This window comes from Astyanax mexicanus, chromosome 17, assembly GCF_023375975.1.
Source record: "Astyanax mexicanus isolate ESR-SI-001 chromosome 17, AstMex3_surface, whole genome shotgun sequence".
Taxonomy (NCBI): domain Eukaryota; kingdom Metazoa; phylum Chordata; class Actinopteri; order Characiformes; family Acestrorhamphidae; genus Astyanax; species Astyanax mexicanus.
The window spans coordinates 23,605,293-23,623,314 of NC_064424.1; the positions used below are offsets into that span (position 1 = coordinate 23,605,293).

At 35.1% G+C, this 18,022-nt stretch overlaps 1 protein-coding gene across 1 annotated transcript; it reads right to left on the bottom strand.

Annotated features, from left to right (window-relative positions):
- Window positions 1-1,448: 1,448 nt before the first annotated feature.
- LOC103033396 (corticotropin releasing hormone binding protein) lies at window positions 1,449-16,195 on the bottom strand. Its single transcript, XM_007246988.4, has 7 exons — window positions 16,060-16,195; window positions 14,661-14,754; window positions 14,319-14,476; window positions 7,822-8,032; window positions 6,146-6,288; window positions 2,164-2,281; window positions 1,449-2,019 (listed from the first exon to the last, which is right to left on the bottom strand). Exons 1-7 carry the CDS (start codon window positions 16,144-16,146, stop codon window positions 1,865-1,867), a joined length of 966 nt encoding a protein of 321 aa, XP_007247050.1. The 5' UTR covers window positions 16,147-16,195; the 3' UTR covers window positions 1,449-1,864.
- Between the last annotated feature and the right edge of the window lie 1,827 nt (window positions 16,196-18,022).

An 18,022-nucleotide genomic window follows, 5' to 3' on the forward strand; every position in this document is an offset into this window, starting at 1 on the left:
GGATGAGTTGTCGCTGAGCTTCTGGAGTAATTTTGGTCGGCCAGCCACTCCTGGGAAGGTTCACCACTGTTCTATGTTTTCACCATTTGTGGGTAAATGCTGTTAAATTACAGCATTTGTACAAGACACGTAGGCCTAATGTATCCAATAAATAATCGCTTAGTGCTATCTTGTTTTTTATTATTTTCTTCCTCTTCCTTTCTCTCCTTCTTTTCTGGCTTTCTGATGAAGTTTGGCTGCTGTCAGCAGCTAGTGGGAGGAGCTCCCTTGAGGGGGATTCTGATAACAGTGATGTTGTGCTTTCCTGCATTGACCATCACAGAATTTAAAGGGCCGCTCACACAGTTTGTCGTTGCATTTAATTCATAACCAGTCTTGGTCTGGGGGCCACAGGCCAGCTCAGGGCCCTAGGCAATTAATTGGTGTGCTTGCATTGTAGCATTTTTCAGCCTTTTTCTCATTGAGTGTCTGAAGTCATTGCCTGACTTCACTTTAGTGATTTTACAGGATCTTCTGTCTTCATCTGTTAGGTGCTGCACCTTGACACCAACTATGCCACAAGCTACCTGTAGGTCCTGTAATGAAATTTAAAGATTGTTGGAGATTTCTTTGTGCAGTTAGCAGTGTGCTTTTTTGAGTTAAACTTAAATGAATAAAATATGTCCTGACCTGGTCGTGCTGGCAGTTGTTTTAAATCTTCTCCACTTGTAAATGATTTACAGAGCAGTTGACTTACTGACTTATTACAGGTTTGGGATCTCAAAATCTCTTTCCAGTCTCATCTGCATCTGCAACCTTATTTCTGAAGACCTCAGAGAACAGAACTCTTTGGGTCTGGCCATGGATGGTCTAATCATCTGCATGTGCTGAAGGTGCTGAACATAATTATTTGGAGTTTGGACATTTTAAATCGTAATTACATATAAAACATATGTTGAAAACTTTGAAAAAGTTTCATTTGTTTAGTTAAATAAGCATCATCTCTTAATATTGTTCAAGTTAAGTTCAAATGTCCACATTTTTGAGAATGTTCCAATGTAACTATTGGACTATTAAGACTTCTATAACCTATAAACAAGAACTGAACTAACTAACTTGTGTATATTTTAATGGCACGTGAGGAGTGCAGGACATTTCTTGTGTTCATTCAGTCGAAATGCAATAAAATAAGATTGGAAAGTCAAGTTTGCTTTGCTCATGCAGACTGATTTTATTACAAAAAAGTGTTTAATACAAATAAATACAGACAGTAACATTTCTTAGTTGTGTTTATGTATCTCCCCGCCCTTACATAACGTTACATAACGTAACTCGAGTGTGACTGTGAGCGTATACTGGCAGCTTATATCATCCGTTCTCTTCATACATATATCTGTTTCAGAGAGTTTTAGAGCAGCACGTCTGGAGCAGTGATCGACTGTCTGCAGTTTCTTTTTTTTGTTTGTCCGCAAACAAACAAACAAACAAACAATAGAACGAACAAAATACTGGTCAGATCATTAGCAGTGAGCACAAAACACAAGATGCTTCTTTATTTCTTTAGTTCACTTCAGCCACAGACTGGATTGTTACAAGTTCATGATATTTCAAAAAGGAAACAAATGAGTAAACAAATAATGATGAGGTACAAAATAAATAATCTCTTATGGAAAAAAAAAATAATAATAATTATAATGTACAATAACGACCCAAGAGGTTCTGAAACATCAGCCTCCGGTTAGCCTGGAACCCAGTGAACAATGCAAGGACACTAAATGAGAGAGAAAAAGAAAGAAAGAGAAAGAAAATGAGAGATAGAGAGAGAGAGAGAGAGAGAGAGAGAGAGAGAGAGAGAAAAAAAAAAGAGTAGGAAATGTTCTGTCCATTATCCACTTAAACACATGTCCTCCACACTGTTCCCCTTCAGCTTCTGCAGCTCCTGGTTGTCCAATAACCGGTACTGGAAACTGACCCGATTCACAAACTTCCCGCTGGACACCATCCGGACCACCGTGTTATCACAGCCCACTTTCAGCTGAGCTGCAGGACGAACACACACACACATAAACACACCTTCAAAGTCAGCAACACTGAGAAATAGAAGGGAATAGATCTTCTCAATCTGACTTCATTGGCTCATTGTATTCTTTTCATAGGAAAAAAGTTTTAAAAAATGAAGATTACCTGGTCCGTTGAAGGAGTAACAGAGGTCTGCCATTGGGTACATTTTGGAGGTGTCGACCCCTTTTCCTCCCAACAGTTCCACGAAATCCCCCGCTCCCACACAGCCTGGAGCAGAACGCTAGACAAGAAAGTGCAAAAACGAAGAAATAAGCTTAGCTTTTAGCATCCAGGCATGAAAAGCCAGGATATTATGGAATTATCAGTTTTTTTAAGACATTAGGATCCAGTTCTGGGCCTGAAGTATCTGCTCCAACACAACAAATGATGCGTAAAATTTACTTTAAAAAAATTTAGCAACTTTCTGCATTTGGTTTTTTTAAGTAAATTTAATTTCAGATAAATTTAAGTAACTTCAACTCGGTTTCAAGACTTAAAGACCTTTATTTAATTTCTGCATACAATATTACCTAATTACAGTTGCTTAATTTATACAATATTACTCAAATAATGTATAATTCATACTATATTATAAATCCTGAATTTTTTATATTTTTAGTTAAAACACATATTACACTGTGTTTGTACTTTTTTTACATACATGTGTTTGTACTTTTTTTTGTACTTTTTTAAAGTTTTTTTTTTTCAGTGTAGGGATGTAGGGAAATATTGGTTGAATATGTAGAATAGTAATAATCTGCTTTGCAGTTCTGTATCAATTCTCTTAAACACGGTAGGGTTGCAAGATTAATCTTTTTTTTAACCAATATTATTGTATTTTTATCAAGATGCATGAATTTGCATGATAAACACGTTGTAAGACATAATAATAAAAAATTAAGTGAGATAATGCCTTACATAACAGCAAACTCAAATTGTAATACCCGCTGCAGCAACAGAGGGTGCTCTTTACACCTCAGACTATGATCATGAAGGCTAGGCTGGAGGCAGAGTGAAGCAAAGTGAGGTAGAGCTCCACAGTGAATGCTTACACCAAACTACTGCTTAGCTTGGGGGAAAAAATCTAATTTAGGATTCATAATTATTGTGTTTTACGTCAATCTTTGGATTTATTGATGAAAACAGGATTAGTGCACATTGAAAAACACTGCAACAAAATAATTTGTTCATGCTTTGCGCACCTAAAACACATTTTTGTTTTTTAATGAACAATTTATAGAAAAAGATTGGTGTCAGTTTTGTGTCAAACTCCAACCACTAGATTTTTAGCTTTTAGATCACATTTTCTATTAATTTATGCATATAATGATGTTTTTTTAATATATTTTAATGTTTTTGTAAGATGTACATTATTTGTGCAAATGTTTTAGGCACATGTAGGAATTTCAGTAAAGAAAAAGCTTCTTATCCGTGAAGTAAGCTCAGTGTTTATTAGCACACTGACATTACAGTAAATACAAACAGCATTTTTACAAAAAAAAAGTGCTTTTACAGCCCTGATTTCCTTAAATCATCTCCTCATCTGAGTTTAATAGATTTATTTCTAGTTCTTATTATCATGTCAACACCTGGTTCGGTAAATTGGTCAATGTGGTAAATCAGGTGAGCTGCTGATGGAACTGAACATAATATACACATGCTGGCTGAGGAGCATCCAGGAGAAATCTGGAATCTCCACACTTTGTTCTTCAGCTTGGCTCACAGGATATAATATACTTAGTTAAAAATGAAAATTCCTTGTTACATTAGTGTAATTTGCTTTGGGGCCTAAAACATTTGCACAGTACTGTATTTGTTTTTTTTATCTATGTATATAAAAATGCTATTTATTGTCTTGTTTATAGTATTGCAATATATAGTATCACAATATATTAAAACCCTGTAACCCATGTTTCTTTTTTCTACATATATCGCAACATCATATTTTTGCAGCCCTATGATTTATCTCAAACCTTTCTCCTGCAGAGATGCATCTATTATAGGTTGGTTTTCCAGAAATGGGTTAAGCCAAGTTGTAGTCCTGGACTAAATTCAAAATGCTGCATAGTCCAGGACTATATACTCTCTATATGAGTATATATATAAATTATGTCTGGTTAAAACTAATAAAAAACAGTTGTGTAATTTCTGAACACTTTGCAGAGATTAACTCTGACAGCATATCAACAAACGGTGTCGACCTTCAGTCCTCCAGGACCAGATCTTACGCAAGCGTGCTTTAGTACATTGACTGTCCTGCAGAGTTCAGCTCAACCCCTAATCTATTACACCTGACCCAGCTTGTTAGAGTTGTCCGGAACATCTGAATATCTGAGCCAGGAAAGAGGGATTAAAGTTGGAATGTAATTCTGCAGGACACAGGAACTCCAGGAACGTGGTTGGCAACCCCTGGACTGTGGAATTGCACAACTGATTTAATGCCGTGCATCTGCTGTGATTATTTACTAAGGGATCATTTATCTTTGTTTAGTCTATGTGTGTATTATTATGTGTGTAGAAGCTTTCTCTTTCCAGTTTCCAGCTTTCAGTTCTGTTCTTGTTTAGCTTCAGCTTCTGCAGAGCTTTGAAAAGCTTTGAAACAGGGAAAAGCTCCACGAGATTCCATTATGGAATCAACCACACGCAAACAGTGAGTGCCAGTTCTTGTCCAGAAGTGCAAAAAAGTGCAGAGATACTAAAAGACAAGGATAGAGAACCACAGAACTAGACTAGGAATACATAGAATATTTGGCAACTGAAAATAGTCATCCAAAATGTAAAAAAAGTGAAAAGAATAATTTATACCAATTATTTGAAGTTACTTTTTTGTTTCCATTAACCTTATCCAGACGGAATTAGTTTTTCAGGGGATCCTGGGGTGATTTTCTTTTTTATAGGGGGTCCTCTGTGATTTTATTCCTGTCCAGAACGGCCATGTATGTGTTTTTTTCAGACGTCCTCAGAGAAAATTACAGGCTAAAGTACCTACTCTTTTCGCTGAACTCTGTGGTTCTCCTTTTAATAAAATAGCTATTTGTCCTTTTTGTGATTACACTTAAGCTCTCGTTTACACGGAGATCCATGTAAAAACAACAGCGAGTGGAAATGGAGGAGCTACTGAACATAATGTCATGTGATCGAGAAAGCAAAAAAAAAAAAAAAAAACACTGGTCCTCCTGTTTTTTTTTTTTTTCAATTACAGTCCGGATGCAAGAGTTTTATCATTATATTTATATCACTATACACACAATATTTTTCACAGGCATCCCCCTGAGAAACCAATCCCGTCCGCATATTCGGGGCTATTGTCTACCTCTTCAAAAACTGGCATTTTAAGGGCTGAAAGTATTAGCTGTACAGGGCTAGCATAGTATTGGTAGCTGAGCTACCTTAGACTTGGATCTTAGCATTTGTTTGTTTACTAAAATAGTTAAGTAGCATGTCTTAAGTAGCACTACTGATGTACATCATGACTAAAATTGCAGTGCTCAGGTAAATGGTAAATTAATGATTAGACTAGCACTGCTGATGTATATTTATGACCAAAATGCTGCAAATGCAATGCTGTGGTAAATGTGAAATTGGGATTTTGGTTTGTCTGCTGGGATATCAAAATATAGTAAGAGTTTAATAAAGATTTTTTGCAATTTTGTTTTTTTTGCAAAGCAAGACAAAGTATATTTACAATATAACATGTATCCAGTGGTAAAAACAACGTTTTCTTAAGTTATATAAGATGTTTCGTATTTTGCATTTGGCCTTCAGATGACTCAAATGCTTCATTTTCAGTTTTTGACATTTTTTTTTATTTTTGTTGTAATTTCCAAAATAGATTGATTGTGGTAGAAGTTTACTTTTAAGCCGAGCTACCAACTCCATTTCTCTATCCAAATCTAACGCAACTGATTTAAATAATTTCCTAATTAAACAAGCTTATTGTGTTGTAGATATGATGAGATTAAAGTAGAAAATATTTTTAAAAATGTGCATGGGACCTCCAGGACCAGAACTGGAAAATACTGTTACAAGAACAATGTTTTCCAAACCAAATCTAAAGCTAAAGCCAGCAGTTTAACTTTGTTGTCCAGAAGTCTGCAGATCTCACCTTCAGGTCATTGTGGTGTCCGAGGCTGAGCTCTCCGATCTGAATCTCCACAGGGTAAATGATGGAGTAACTGCAGTTTCTGTGCTGCTGTGGAATAACCATACTGAACCTGCCCTCTGGAGTCTGAGAGATTACATTACATGCTGGAGAGAGAAAGAGGAGAAAAAAGACGGGTAGATAAAGAGATTGTGTTGGAGAAGTAGACCAATATTAAAACTTCTCAAACTTTAGGATAAAGTTATCCTATTTGGGACAACTGAAGGGTGGCGTTATCATGATTTGGAGGACTTTAAAAGTGCCATAGAATGTATTTATTGAGTATAATAAATGGTTCTCTTCTGGCCAGAGATAATTGTATGTGCCAGTTTTACTCTATAACTCTATAAAACTCTATAATAAAAGTACACTCCAGTCTTCACTGTGAGTGGTGGCTCCTTCAGTCCCATCCTTCATAATGGAACTATACTGTCTCTTTCTTTAAATTGCACAAAGAAGAAGACCTTCCATTTTGAACAATACTTGCGTCCTTCTACTGTCTCTTAGGGTTTCTTTATTGGCGAGGGGGAGGTTTTTGTCTAATTTCCTCCACTTCTGTCTTTTGTAAAGCATAACCTTTTGTTTGTGAAAGGAACTGTGGTTTTAAGTTTTTTAGCAACTATGTTATATTGATAACATTTTGATTTGAACAAGAACATTGTAATTATTTTCTGAACATGTTACTGAACAGGGTCCAGTTTCCTAAAAGCATCTTAACATTAAGAATATCTTAAAATAGAGAGAAAGAGAGAGAGAGAGAGAGAGAGAGAGAGCTTAGTGTGAGGATCACTCAACCATTCAAGATTAATCTTAGTGCTAAGAACCTTTTATGATTTTATGATACGTTCTGGTGAACAATAAATCTGTTATGCTGCTAGCTTTTAGCTTTTTGTGTGCTTTGTCTTTTCCATTGTAACATTGGGAAGGTACCCAAACGTATGGTAACATCTTGGATGAGGACAAGAGCATGGTAAAAAGTAAGTGTAAAAATTGGTGGTGTAAACATAAGAATTCAGGTTTTGTTATGTATCAGTTTAGGGGGTTTGAAATTGGCCTCTTTTCCAGCTCTGCTTTTGGTTGTAGGAACATGAACTCACATATTAGTTAATTTCCTGTTTTCAACCATCTTTATTGTACCAGTTTTCATGAGGAAAACCACCAAACTGTGCCGAATCATAGAGTTCCAAGATCAGATTTAAGGAACTTTTTTTTTTATATTACATACCACAACATACATATGCATTAGGATAGGATCCTTTAAATTCAGTCCTGAAGTGTCAAGAAGCACCTAGGACAAACATCATGACCATTATGTTTGAAAATGGAAGATTTTAATCTTCTTTTAGATCAAAACATCACAGTCCAATAAAAAACACTCCAACCCCATCTCCAATACAGCAACTTTACAGGAGAGAGAAAAAACCTTGTAACCGTTCAATGGAAGTCAAGGTAAAAAGAGTTTATTTCAGGTCATTTTGGAGAGTTTCTATTGGTCCGTTCATCAAGATATTTTAGCACAGTGTAAAGGACAGTTTCGTCAAAATCGCCAAAAATGTTGATAAGTGTTTTTCATAGGACAGCGACGAATATGGACCATGATTTCTCACTGATATGTAGCAATTATGACAAGCTCTACTCACGGAAGGGGTTGAGGATTTTCCGGAACGTGATGGTGAAGCTGCTTCCTGCTTGGTGGAGTCTGAAGAACACCATGGCGACGTTTTGAGAGGAGCGAATGATTGGCTGAGCCTCACCACTGACACAGTAGTCTGAGTAGCGCTCGAAAAGAGGAAGAGGATGATCCTGTGAGCTGGGAAACTTCTCGCCCTTCATCACCCAGCCATCAAATACCTGTGCAGAGGAACGATCACTCAGGTTACTTTCCACTCCAACTATTTACTGTAGTTAATTGATGATCAAACCAGTGTTTAATTTTCAGTTTTGACCTCACATGTGTGATTGGCTGAGAAGCATTTCTGCATGAGAAGTGCCAGTAACAACAGGTAATGGCACTCTAAAAAAATCTCTGTAAGTGTTAAATTCTTATTGGTCTGCATCATAACAGTTTACGACAGTTGTTAAAAAAAATAATTAAAAATGAATAGCTAACCAGCTTGCAGATTAGAACTTTGGCTGTGACCGAAATGAATCTATGCTATCTCACAATTAGAATTGTGCTATATATGAAATAACTATTTAGATTTACCAGTGTATTGGATTGGCAGTTTTTCATTATTAACCTGGATCAGCACTGGTCACATGACAGAACCGTGGCTGAACCACTTTTAACGTTCTTAATTTTACAACAAAAGTTAAGGAAAGCACTGTACTGTTCATAGGGCTGGACGATAGGATATAATTCATATATTAATATGAAAAGCTGATAGAACTGGGTGACATGTTACAATATTTTTGTTGACACAATATTTAAAGATGTTTTTTTATGATACACAGTATTTATTGTATTATGACACAACAAAATACGACAAAATGCATTATTGCAGATTCTTCTCTTTTCCATTTTAAATAATCTTTAATGTACAGTACATTGATTCTTATTTTAAAAATTACTGCACCTCATCCAATTAAATCTTTTTTAGATTTTGTACACTCTATACAATGAACGGTGGGTCAGTTCGTCAATGTACAATGTTGGGTCAGTATTCTTTAAGCACGGCTGATACGATAGAATATTGATATATTGCCCAGCTTTAACTGCTTATTGTATAATTTTTGACCAATTTGAGAAGAAGTCGTTGGCTCCAGTTTGTTATATTGTCTGTTGTGTAGTAACGAGACTCACCCTCAAATTTCATTTTGCAAAATATTCTACAGTAAATTCAATAATGCACTAAAATGTCTATAGGGATCCATTTTGGTCACAGTGATGGAAATGAGGGACAAAACAAGCAAATATGCAAAAATTACAAACAACAACGGTTGTCCACAGACATTGATGGCAGAGAAGAGTTATAAAGGATGCCCTGTTTCCATTTTAAAGCACTCTGCTGATGTAAACGCCTCTTAAAAGAACACTATGGTCAAGGCAGATGCACTAAAACTGGTTCTTTGAATTGGTTTAAGCTCTTCTATAGATGGTCCCAGAACAACGGTTCTACATAGTGATGAAAATGTCATCCTTTTTACAAATATCAGAACTATGTGGTCTGTGTAGTTGAGTTGGTCCATTTCTACCTTTCCTAAAAACAAAAACCTCTGAGTTTAAGAAATACGTTCAGTTAGATATATTAAATCAAATGTAGACTGGTTCAATTCCCTGAAAATTGGTTTGTTTAACTCAATTCAAAAGGCTCCAAATGCATCACAGTCTGGAAACCCCAGTAGAAGACCTGAGCAGCCAGCTCTGCTGCTGAAATAAAGTTGGTTAATTGAATTAGTTTGATTTAATTAACCTGGTTTGATCGGATTTAACCTGATGCATTGTGGCAGCTGTGGTCGATTTCATGGAGGATAAATATATAATTATGTTTCTGTAGGGGCTGTAAGTGTATTTACATTTAGTTACGTCACACTGATGTATGTGTTGTCCTTTATAAGGCCAATATATTATATGCCATGTGTTTATCATTGTATATAAAGGCCACAGTACATATATATACAGCTCACTTAATGATGTTTTTCCTTGATTTTACCAAATTGAAAACATATGGAATATAAACAAAAGAAAGATGAATGATCACAAGCCATCAAACCAAACTGAACTGCTTGAATTTTTGCACCAGGAGTGGCATAAAGTTATCCAAAAGCAGTGTGTAAGACTGGTGGAGGAGAACATGCCACGATTTTATAAAAAAAAAAAAAAAACAGTTTTTAAATAAAATAGGAATCACAACTTAGGCTGATCTTTTGTTGATATTAATTAATTGTGCTAAATAATCAACCTCCAACATCTTTTAATACTCTCAATTTCAATGAATTTCATGAATTTCAAATTCATGTTAAATATTGACATTTAATCATGAGGTATTACATCCAAAATGCTAATTCTATTTAACATTAAAGCTCATTTTCAAGATAATATTCATGACAGGTATTAACCAAAATTTATGAATATTATTCCAAAATTGTGTTGGTGTTTGAGGTATTTGTTATTTATTTACAATAAAATGTAACCAATTTGTCCAATATTGTAACTTATGATATCTGACTTTAATCTATATCATCTATTCAATGTTGGAATTTGCTTCCTTCGCTAAATGACATTTATCTAACTGATGTTACCATAGTGTTGTTTTTAACAGATAACTTACTTTGATTTTCAACAAAAATTTAACATCTGTCCAAAGTTTGAATTTGGCCTTTAATTCCCTCTAGAAATAACACATATCTAATTATTATTACCATAGTGTTGGTTTTCAACAGATAATTAACTTTTTCCACAAATATTTAACATCTGTCCAGTGTTTGAATGTCAGCTTTAATTCCTTCTAGAAATAACATCTAATTCAGGGTTCTTGCACCATTTTAAAAGTAAAATTTAATGCTTTTCAAGACCTTTTTAAGACCTCAATAAATATCATTCAAGATCCAAAAATGTAGTCATAATTTCTTTGCTAACCTTAGTTCTTTCCCCACTAGTTTTAGCTAGCTTGCCGCTATTGTTAGTTCTCTCTCCGGTAATGTTAGCTAGCTCACAGCTAATATTAGCTAGCTTTCTGGTAACGTTAGCTAGCTCTCCACTAACCTTAGTTCTCCCCCCCCGTAACGTTAGTTAACTTGCTGCTAATGTTAGCTAGCTCTCCACTAACATTAGTTCTCTCTCCAGTAACGTTATCTAGCTCACCTCTAATAGTAGCTAGCTCTCAGGTAACGTTAGCTATCTCTCCACTAACTTTAGTTCTCTCCACAGTAAAGTTAGCTTACTTGCTGCTAATATTTTCTAGCTCTCCACTAACATTAGTTCTCTCTCCGGTAACGTTAGCTAGCTCTCTACTAACCTTAGTTCTCTCCACAGTAATGTTACCTTACTTGCTGCTAATATTATCTAGCTCTCCACTAACATTAGTTTTCTCTCGCGTAACGTTAGCTAGCTCACCGCTAATATTAGCTAGCTCTCCAGGAATGTTAGCTAGCTCTCCAATAACCTTAGTCCTCTCCACAGTAATGTTAGCTAACTTGCTGCTAATGTTAGCTAGCTCTCCGTTAACATTAGTTCTCTCTCCGGTAATGTTAGCTAGCTCACCGCTAATATTAGCTAGCTCACCGCTAATATTAGCTAGCTCTCTGCTAACATTAGTTCTCTCTCCAGCCCGCCACTAATGTTAGCTACGGCTCCACCAACCTTAGTTCTCTCGCTGGTAACGTTAGCTAACTTGCCACTAATGTTACTATATGCTTTCCCACCAGCATTAAACAAATAGTCTGAAAATGTAGTACATACAGTACTTAAATTTACAGTAAACTTAAGACAATTTAAGACCTTAATAACCCAGGGGAACCCTGTTATTTATTTTACCACAGTGTTGGTTTTTAACAGATAATTAACTCTGATTATCAACAAAAATTCAACTTCTTTCTAATGTTGGCGCTTGATAAAACCACAGTGTTGTTTGAGACAGGTATTCTTCGTTCACCCAGACTTAATAATAATGAGCTGACTAGATGGTAATTTGAATAAATACATATATTGTGCAGTGAACTGGATCTTCAGAACTAGATCAGTAAAGTTAAAACAGAAATCTAATAAAACGCAATGCTTTTATATGTGTTTATGGAGTTTTATGGAGTTTACTACTGCCGGTGTTGTGTTTGTGTTGTTTGTTGAGATGTTTACGATGAGGCTTAAAGTCTGCATCACTCTGTGACCCCCTCAGACCTCAGCTTACGTCTTAACCTGGCATAATCTTTACTCAAACACCCACACAAACACACCGAGGTTCAGAAAGCTGCTGATCCTTTGAGGACACAGCAGGAAAGAGATTCTGAGGTGAAACAGGTGCAATGGGGGATTTCAGGATTATTACTGGTTTGGGATGAAGGTGGAGGATCTCAGGCTTATCTCAGCAGTTTGTTTAAACTGTGAAAAAATGATCATGGGAGGGGTCTAAATCTGCTCTATATATAGTATTTCTTATTATGAGATTATTATAAGCTTTTGTAAACTTTTTTTAAGACAACTTTAGATCTTACAGATAGATAAGCGCATTTTTCATATTTGTATTTATTGTTTTATATTTGTATTTATTTTATATTTACACATTTATATTTATTGTAATCACTGCCATATCTAAAGCTTTTTAATTTACTTGCTAAAATATATATTGAATTAAGAGTTGAGTAATTGTCTTATACAAATGAGTTTGCTTGTTTTATTTAAAATAAACCCAATTATCTGTTAAAAATAGCAGAAGTGTACATACTCAAGTGTGTCTTAAAATAGGCAATGTTTAAAAATAAGAAAATAAAGAACAGAAGATATTACACTCACTTGTGAAGGAACAAAAACAGGAACTACATAAACTAAGCACTAACAATGCTAGAGGTACACTACAGGCAGGTTAGCTTGTTAATGTTATTGAATTAATTTTTTTTTTTAGGTATTTAATGAGGCGGATTCCAGTGGCAAATATTATTGCTAATTTCTTTTTTACGTTTTGACATTTCATTAAACAATATATAAAAAACAATAAAAAAAAATGCTGTCCACAAATAATTTAAATAACCTTAAAATATTCATAACAACGGTGTAAGTAATATTATATATATATATATATATATATATATATATATATATATATATATATATATATATATATATATATATATACTAGTATTATATTACTTGTTTGGTCCAAATATGTACCGTAATATTTCTCAATGTGAGCTGTTGTAAAAAAATATCATCAGGTTATTTAACTTATTCTACTTTAATTTGTCATTTTTTAAAAGAAAGTGGGAAAAGATTTACTTCATTTGAACATTATTTTTTGGAAATTGGATAAAAGAATAAAGGACTTTGAATAGTTATTTAGATTTCATTGTATGAAATGGGCAATTTAATGATCTTTTATTGTATTGTGATTTTGTATATTGTAAATATCAGTCCTCTCTTTGTAAAGCGCTTTGTGAAGCCTTCAAGACTATAAAGATACACATAAGGAATCCTATATTAAACTTAAAAGTGAAACATTTAAGTAGCTTTTTTTTTCTGGGTGATGTTAACTTTCTGGGGCTGGTAACTCTGATGAACATATTCTGTTCAACAGCGCTAACTCTTGCTTTTTTTTCTGAAACTTTCCTGATGAGAGCGTTTCATCGTAATGTTATTGACTGTCTTTGTGACTGCGCTTAAGGATAATTTTAAAGTTATTTCAAATATTTTTTTTAGATTGACTGACCTTCATTTCCTAAAGTGTTTTTTCTTTACTTAGTCGATTAGTTCTTGACATAATATGGTTTAGAACATTACTTAAATAGGGCTATTCACTGTATACCTGTAACTCTACCTCTTCACAACTTTACAACTGATGCTCTTAAACACTTTAAGAGGACATGAAATTCAAGTAATTAACTCTTGACTGATCATTCCAGGTGACTCTACTTCATAAAGCTGACTGAGAAAATCCAACCAAGATGTGCAAATTCTGGTTTGTTTAAAACTGTGCGTATTTAAATCTGAAAAATGTTCAGTCTAGGCTTAAAAATAAGGGCAGAAATGCTTCTAAAGATTACTGTAAACTGGCAGATTACTGGCATTAGGTCCAGTTTTCTCCAGGTTTTTTCTCCAGATCTCTGGTTTCTAATCCTATTCATAAGAAAACTCACTGTTCTGCACACTTTAGTTCTTACCTTTGCCTCTACTACCTCAGGAAGGGCTTGTAAATGAGCTGATTATATCTGGATTGTGTGCTGGGAGCAGAATGATCACTACAATGTTCAAGGAAATGTGGCTTGCAGCCACTGATCTAGATAACACACCAAGTATAAAAGGACAACACTCTGACCTTCCTAAGAGTTGTGAAGGAGACAAAACCAAATAAAACAGCTCTAAGAACATCACATACAGTATTTTTGGCCTGGTGGGAGCATACCAAACTAGAGCTGATCTTTGAGGTAAAGGTAATGACGGTATTTAACAGTGTACTGATCATTCTGGTATATCTTACACAGTGAGTACCTTTATAAAATCTCCTCCTCTGCAGTCGATGTCGACAGAGTCGTACTCGATGCTGATGAGGTCTGTGGGCTCGCCAATGAAAAAAGCTGCACAGTTCAACTGTGGCCGGTCTGCCGTAAACGTGAACTGACCCTCCACAGCCACCATATCCAGACATCCTGGTTCGGAAGGAATGAGAGGGGGAGAGAAAAAAAGAGAAAGAGCATTAAACCTGCCCCTCTTCACATTCACTTTAACTAACTGTATTTAAACTATAAAAATGTATTTAAAAGTACAAATAATAGGCTAAACATTCAGTTAAACCCCACACATATGAACTCATTTTCCCATCATTCCACTTACTTAAGGGTCTTCGGTAAATGTACTCGTCTGGCAACTCGCGCTTTAGTTCCGAGTTAAGGAGAGAAAATAGTCCTTCTGCACTGATTTCATTTTCCTGCAAAATAAGAAGAGATTAGTTGTTTTAATTTACACTTAAATTTAGGTATAATTAAAGCAGAGTTCTCTTATTTTAGCTGTTTATAGTTCTATTTTTTAGGGATGCATCAAAATGGAAATTTCTGTCTGAGACTGAAACTAAATATACAACAGCACATTTTTAGCTTAGATTGTAGTTTTTTTAGCAGCATTTTTTTAAACATTAAATGTTTTATTGTCTTGCTTCTCAAAGATGAATATACAATTAAAAACTAATAATTAATAATTAATATTTATTCAAACACAGTACATTTTACAAAGCTCCCAGCTCATTGTGATAAAATAATAAAATAATCATTGCTCTGTAAAATTGTTGCTGTTTTTTCATTTATTCAGCTGTACAAATATTGAAAGTGCTTTTTTTGTTTGTTTGTTTGTTTGTTTTTGCCTTTTGACCAAATAATGTTGGGTGCCAAATATTTGACCCCACACTCTATTAATCCCAGAGGGAAATTCACATACAGTACTGCAGCAGCCAAAGGTACAGAATATTAAACACAGTAGAATGAGAACTACAAACAAACCTTTAAAAATGTAACAAAATGCAGTGTCTGTGCATTGTAAAAATACAGTATGTAGTTTATTTTATTTAATTTTCTTTTTCTAAGGCTGCTTAAAACACCTTAAGGGATTCCTCCAACATTCCCAATCCCTTTAAAATTCTCTAAGATCTTGCCATTTTAACAGTGTAGGCAGAATGTCAGAAGAGTGGATTATAACATAATTATTAGGGCTTTGTATTGGCAAGAATTTTATATTAAATAGGCATCATGACACAAGGCTTAGGATTCAATATGTTGAAAAAAATGTATAGTATGTAATGCATAGATTACTTTTATGCAGTTAGATCTTTGGGACCTGACTGTTTAAAAAAACAGTCTACAGTGATTTTTTATGGATTGATATAATATTGCAAAACATAATAATGCATTATTCAAGCGTATTAGTATTTTCTAATGCATTCTTAATTATTATGACAGGTTAAATCTAAAGTACATTAGATATTTTATTAGATTTATATATTTTTTTACATTTTACATTTGAATGTCTTTGTATTTGTTTGTGCAAAACTATAGAACATATTTACCAAAAGTTATCTGAAGTGGTGAATTTTTTTTTTTTTTTTTTTTTTTTGCTCTGATTTAACTCTTCAATAAAAACCGCAGCAGATGGCAGATGTACAGGAATGTAGGTGTTTAATATAAACTACACTCCCCCCACCACACACACACACCCCGTCCTGCGGGACCCCCGCCCTCCTCACCTGCATGTCTATGTAGCGGCCGCGCCCGAGCAGCGCCGTCACGCTCAGCAGCAGAAAGCACAAGTGCGCGCGCGAGCTGCCCGTCATCTCCGTCTGCGCAGGTCCTGATTTACTTCAGAGAGAAATAAGCGAGCCGTGCCTCCCGCGCGCCCTTTATAGCCCACCCTCTCCCACCCTCACCCACCGGAGAGCGGGGGAGGAGGAGGAGGAGGAGGAAGAGGAAGAGGAGGAAGAGGAGGAGGGAAATAAATAAATATATAAAGTGAAATAAAATAAAACTGTCAGGAAAGATCAATCGGTATAGCGTCGGTGGTGAGGGCGTGGTTTAAGGAGGCACAACCAATCAGATCACAGTTTCGAATTCATTGATGACAAGAAGATGAGAATGAATGAAAGACCTATAAAAATAATATTTAAAATAAATTACATTTAGCATTTTTGTGTATTTATTCCATTTAACACAACATTTAACAATACCAATATTATAGCATTAGTAATAATGTTAAAAAAAAATGGTTAGAACAGATCTGTAGAAGCCAAAAATACACTTTTAAAATTAGGTGTTTTATACATATTTATATATATTTTACCTAAAGCACTTACCCAGCGTACCTATGCTCCATCAATAAAGTCAGATGAATGAACACACTTTCCCTCACTGTTCTGTGATGCATCCATAAAGTTCAGTGTATTTCACTTAGGAACTTCTACTACTACTATTGCTATTACTACTGCTACAACTTATTCTACTACAACTACTGCTATGACTATTACTACTTTTGCTACAATTACTACAACTAATAATTCTGCTACAACCACTACTACTACCACTACCATTATCCACTACTATTACTACTACAACTACAACTACTACTACTAAATAACAAACAAAGATGAAAACTACTACTATTACTTCTATTACAACAACAACTACTACAACAACAAACAAGTACTACTATTACTACAAATGCTACTTCCACAACAACTACTACTACAACAACTACTACTATTACTACAACTACTACTACTACATCTACTACTACAACAACTAATACTACTACTTTTACAACTATTAAAACTACTTCTACAAATACTTCTACTACAACTACTATTATTTCTACTACTGCTAATAAAAGTACTTTTACTACAACTACTACTACTACTACTACGTCTGTTACTAGTACTACAACTGCTTCTTCTACTACTATTACTACTACAACTATTGATACTACTGCTGCTACTACTACAACTACTACTACTACTACTAAAACTACTATTGCAACAACAACTTCTACTACTACTACTACAACTACTGACACTACTATTACTACTACTACCATGACTATTACTACAACTACTACTTATTATAATAGAGATAACAATAATAATATAAATTGTAAAACACTAATATTTTTAAATATGTACAATTTGTTGGTGCACGTCTTGCTGTCTGTGACCAACACAGCAAGTCTTTGTGATGCATCAAGAGCCACGGTATTGTGGTCTAAAACCAGGTGTTTCAGTTTCATTGTCCACCCCTGTATATACTATAGTACATTTACAACGACTACTACTACTACTACTACTAATAATAATAATAATAATAATAATAACAATATCAGACTGCTGCATTATCCCCACTACCTCCTCCTGCACCGGACCCACCCCTGAGCGTAAAGCTGTATAATATGCGGTGGAGTCTGAATGGATATGACTCCAGTCACTACAGGGGGCAGCGGCGGTCGTGACGAGCACAGGCACTGAGCGGAACAGCTGCCACAGAACGCCTCGCGGCTCAGCAGCCGAAGTTCAGCCGGGGAACAGAGCGCCTAGGAGCCTCGTTATAGCCCAGCACAGATCCATGTTTGCACACCACAGTTAGTCCATACATGAATGAACGAAGGCTTCATTAATCAACTCTGTTAAGGAAGGATATTTTTATCCAGTATGAGGAGGTGCAGTA

Excerpts from the sequence above, each read along its gene's own strand:
- LOC103033396 (XM_007246988.4), bottom strand. The coding sequence starts at position 16,146 with ATGACGGGCAGCTCGCGCGCGCACTTGTGCTTTCTGCTGCTGAGCGTG. Across the intron at positions 14,477-14,660 it reads CATTTACCGAAGACCCTTAA|GATGTCTGGATATGGTGGCT; the intron begins GTAAGTGGAATG and ends CTTCCGAACCAG. Across the intron at positions 2,020-2,163 it reads TTACTCCTTCAACGGACCAG|CTCAGCTGAAAGTGGGCTGT; the intron begins GTAATCTTCATT and ends TTCGTCCTGCAG.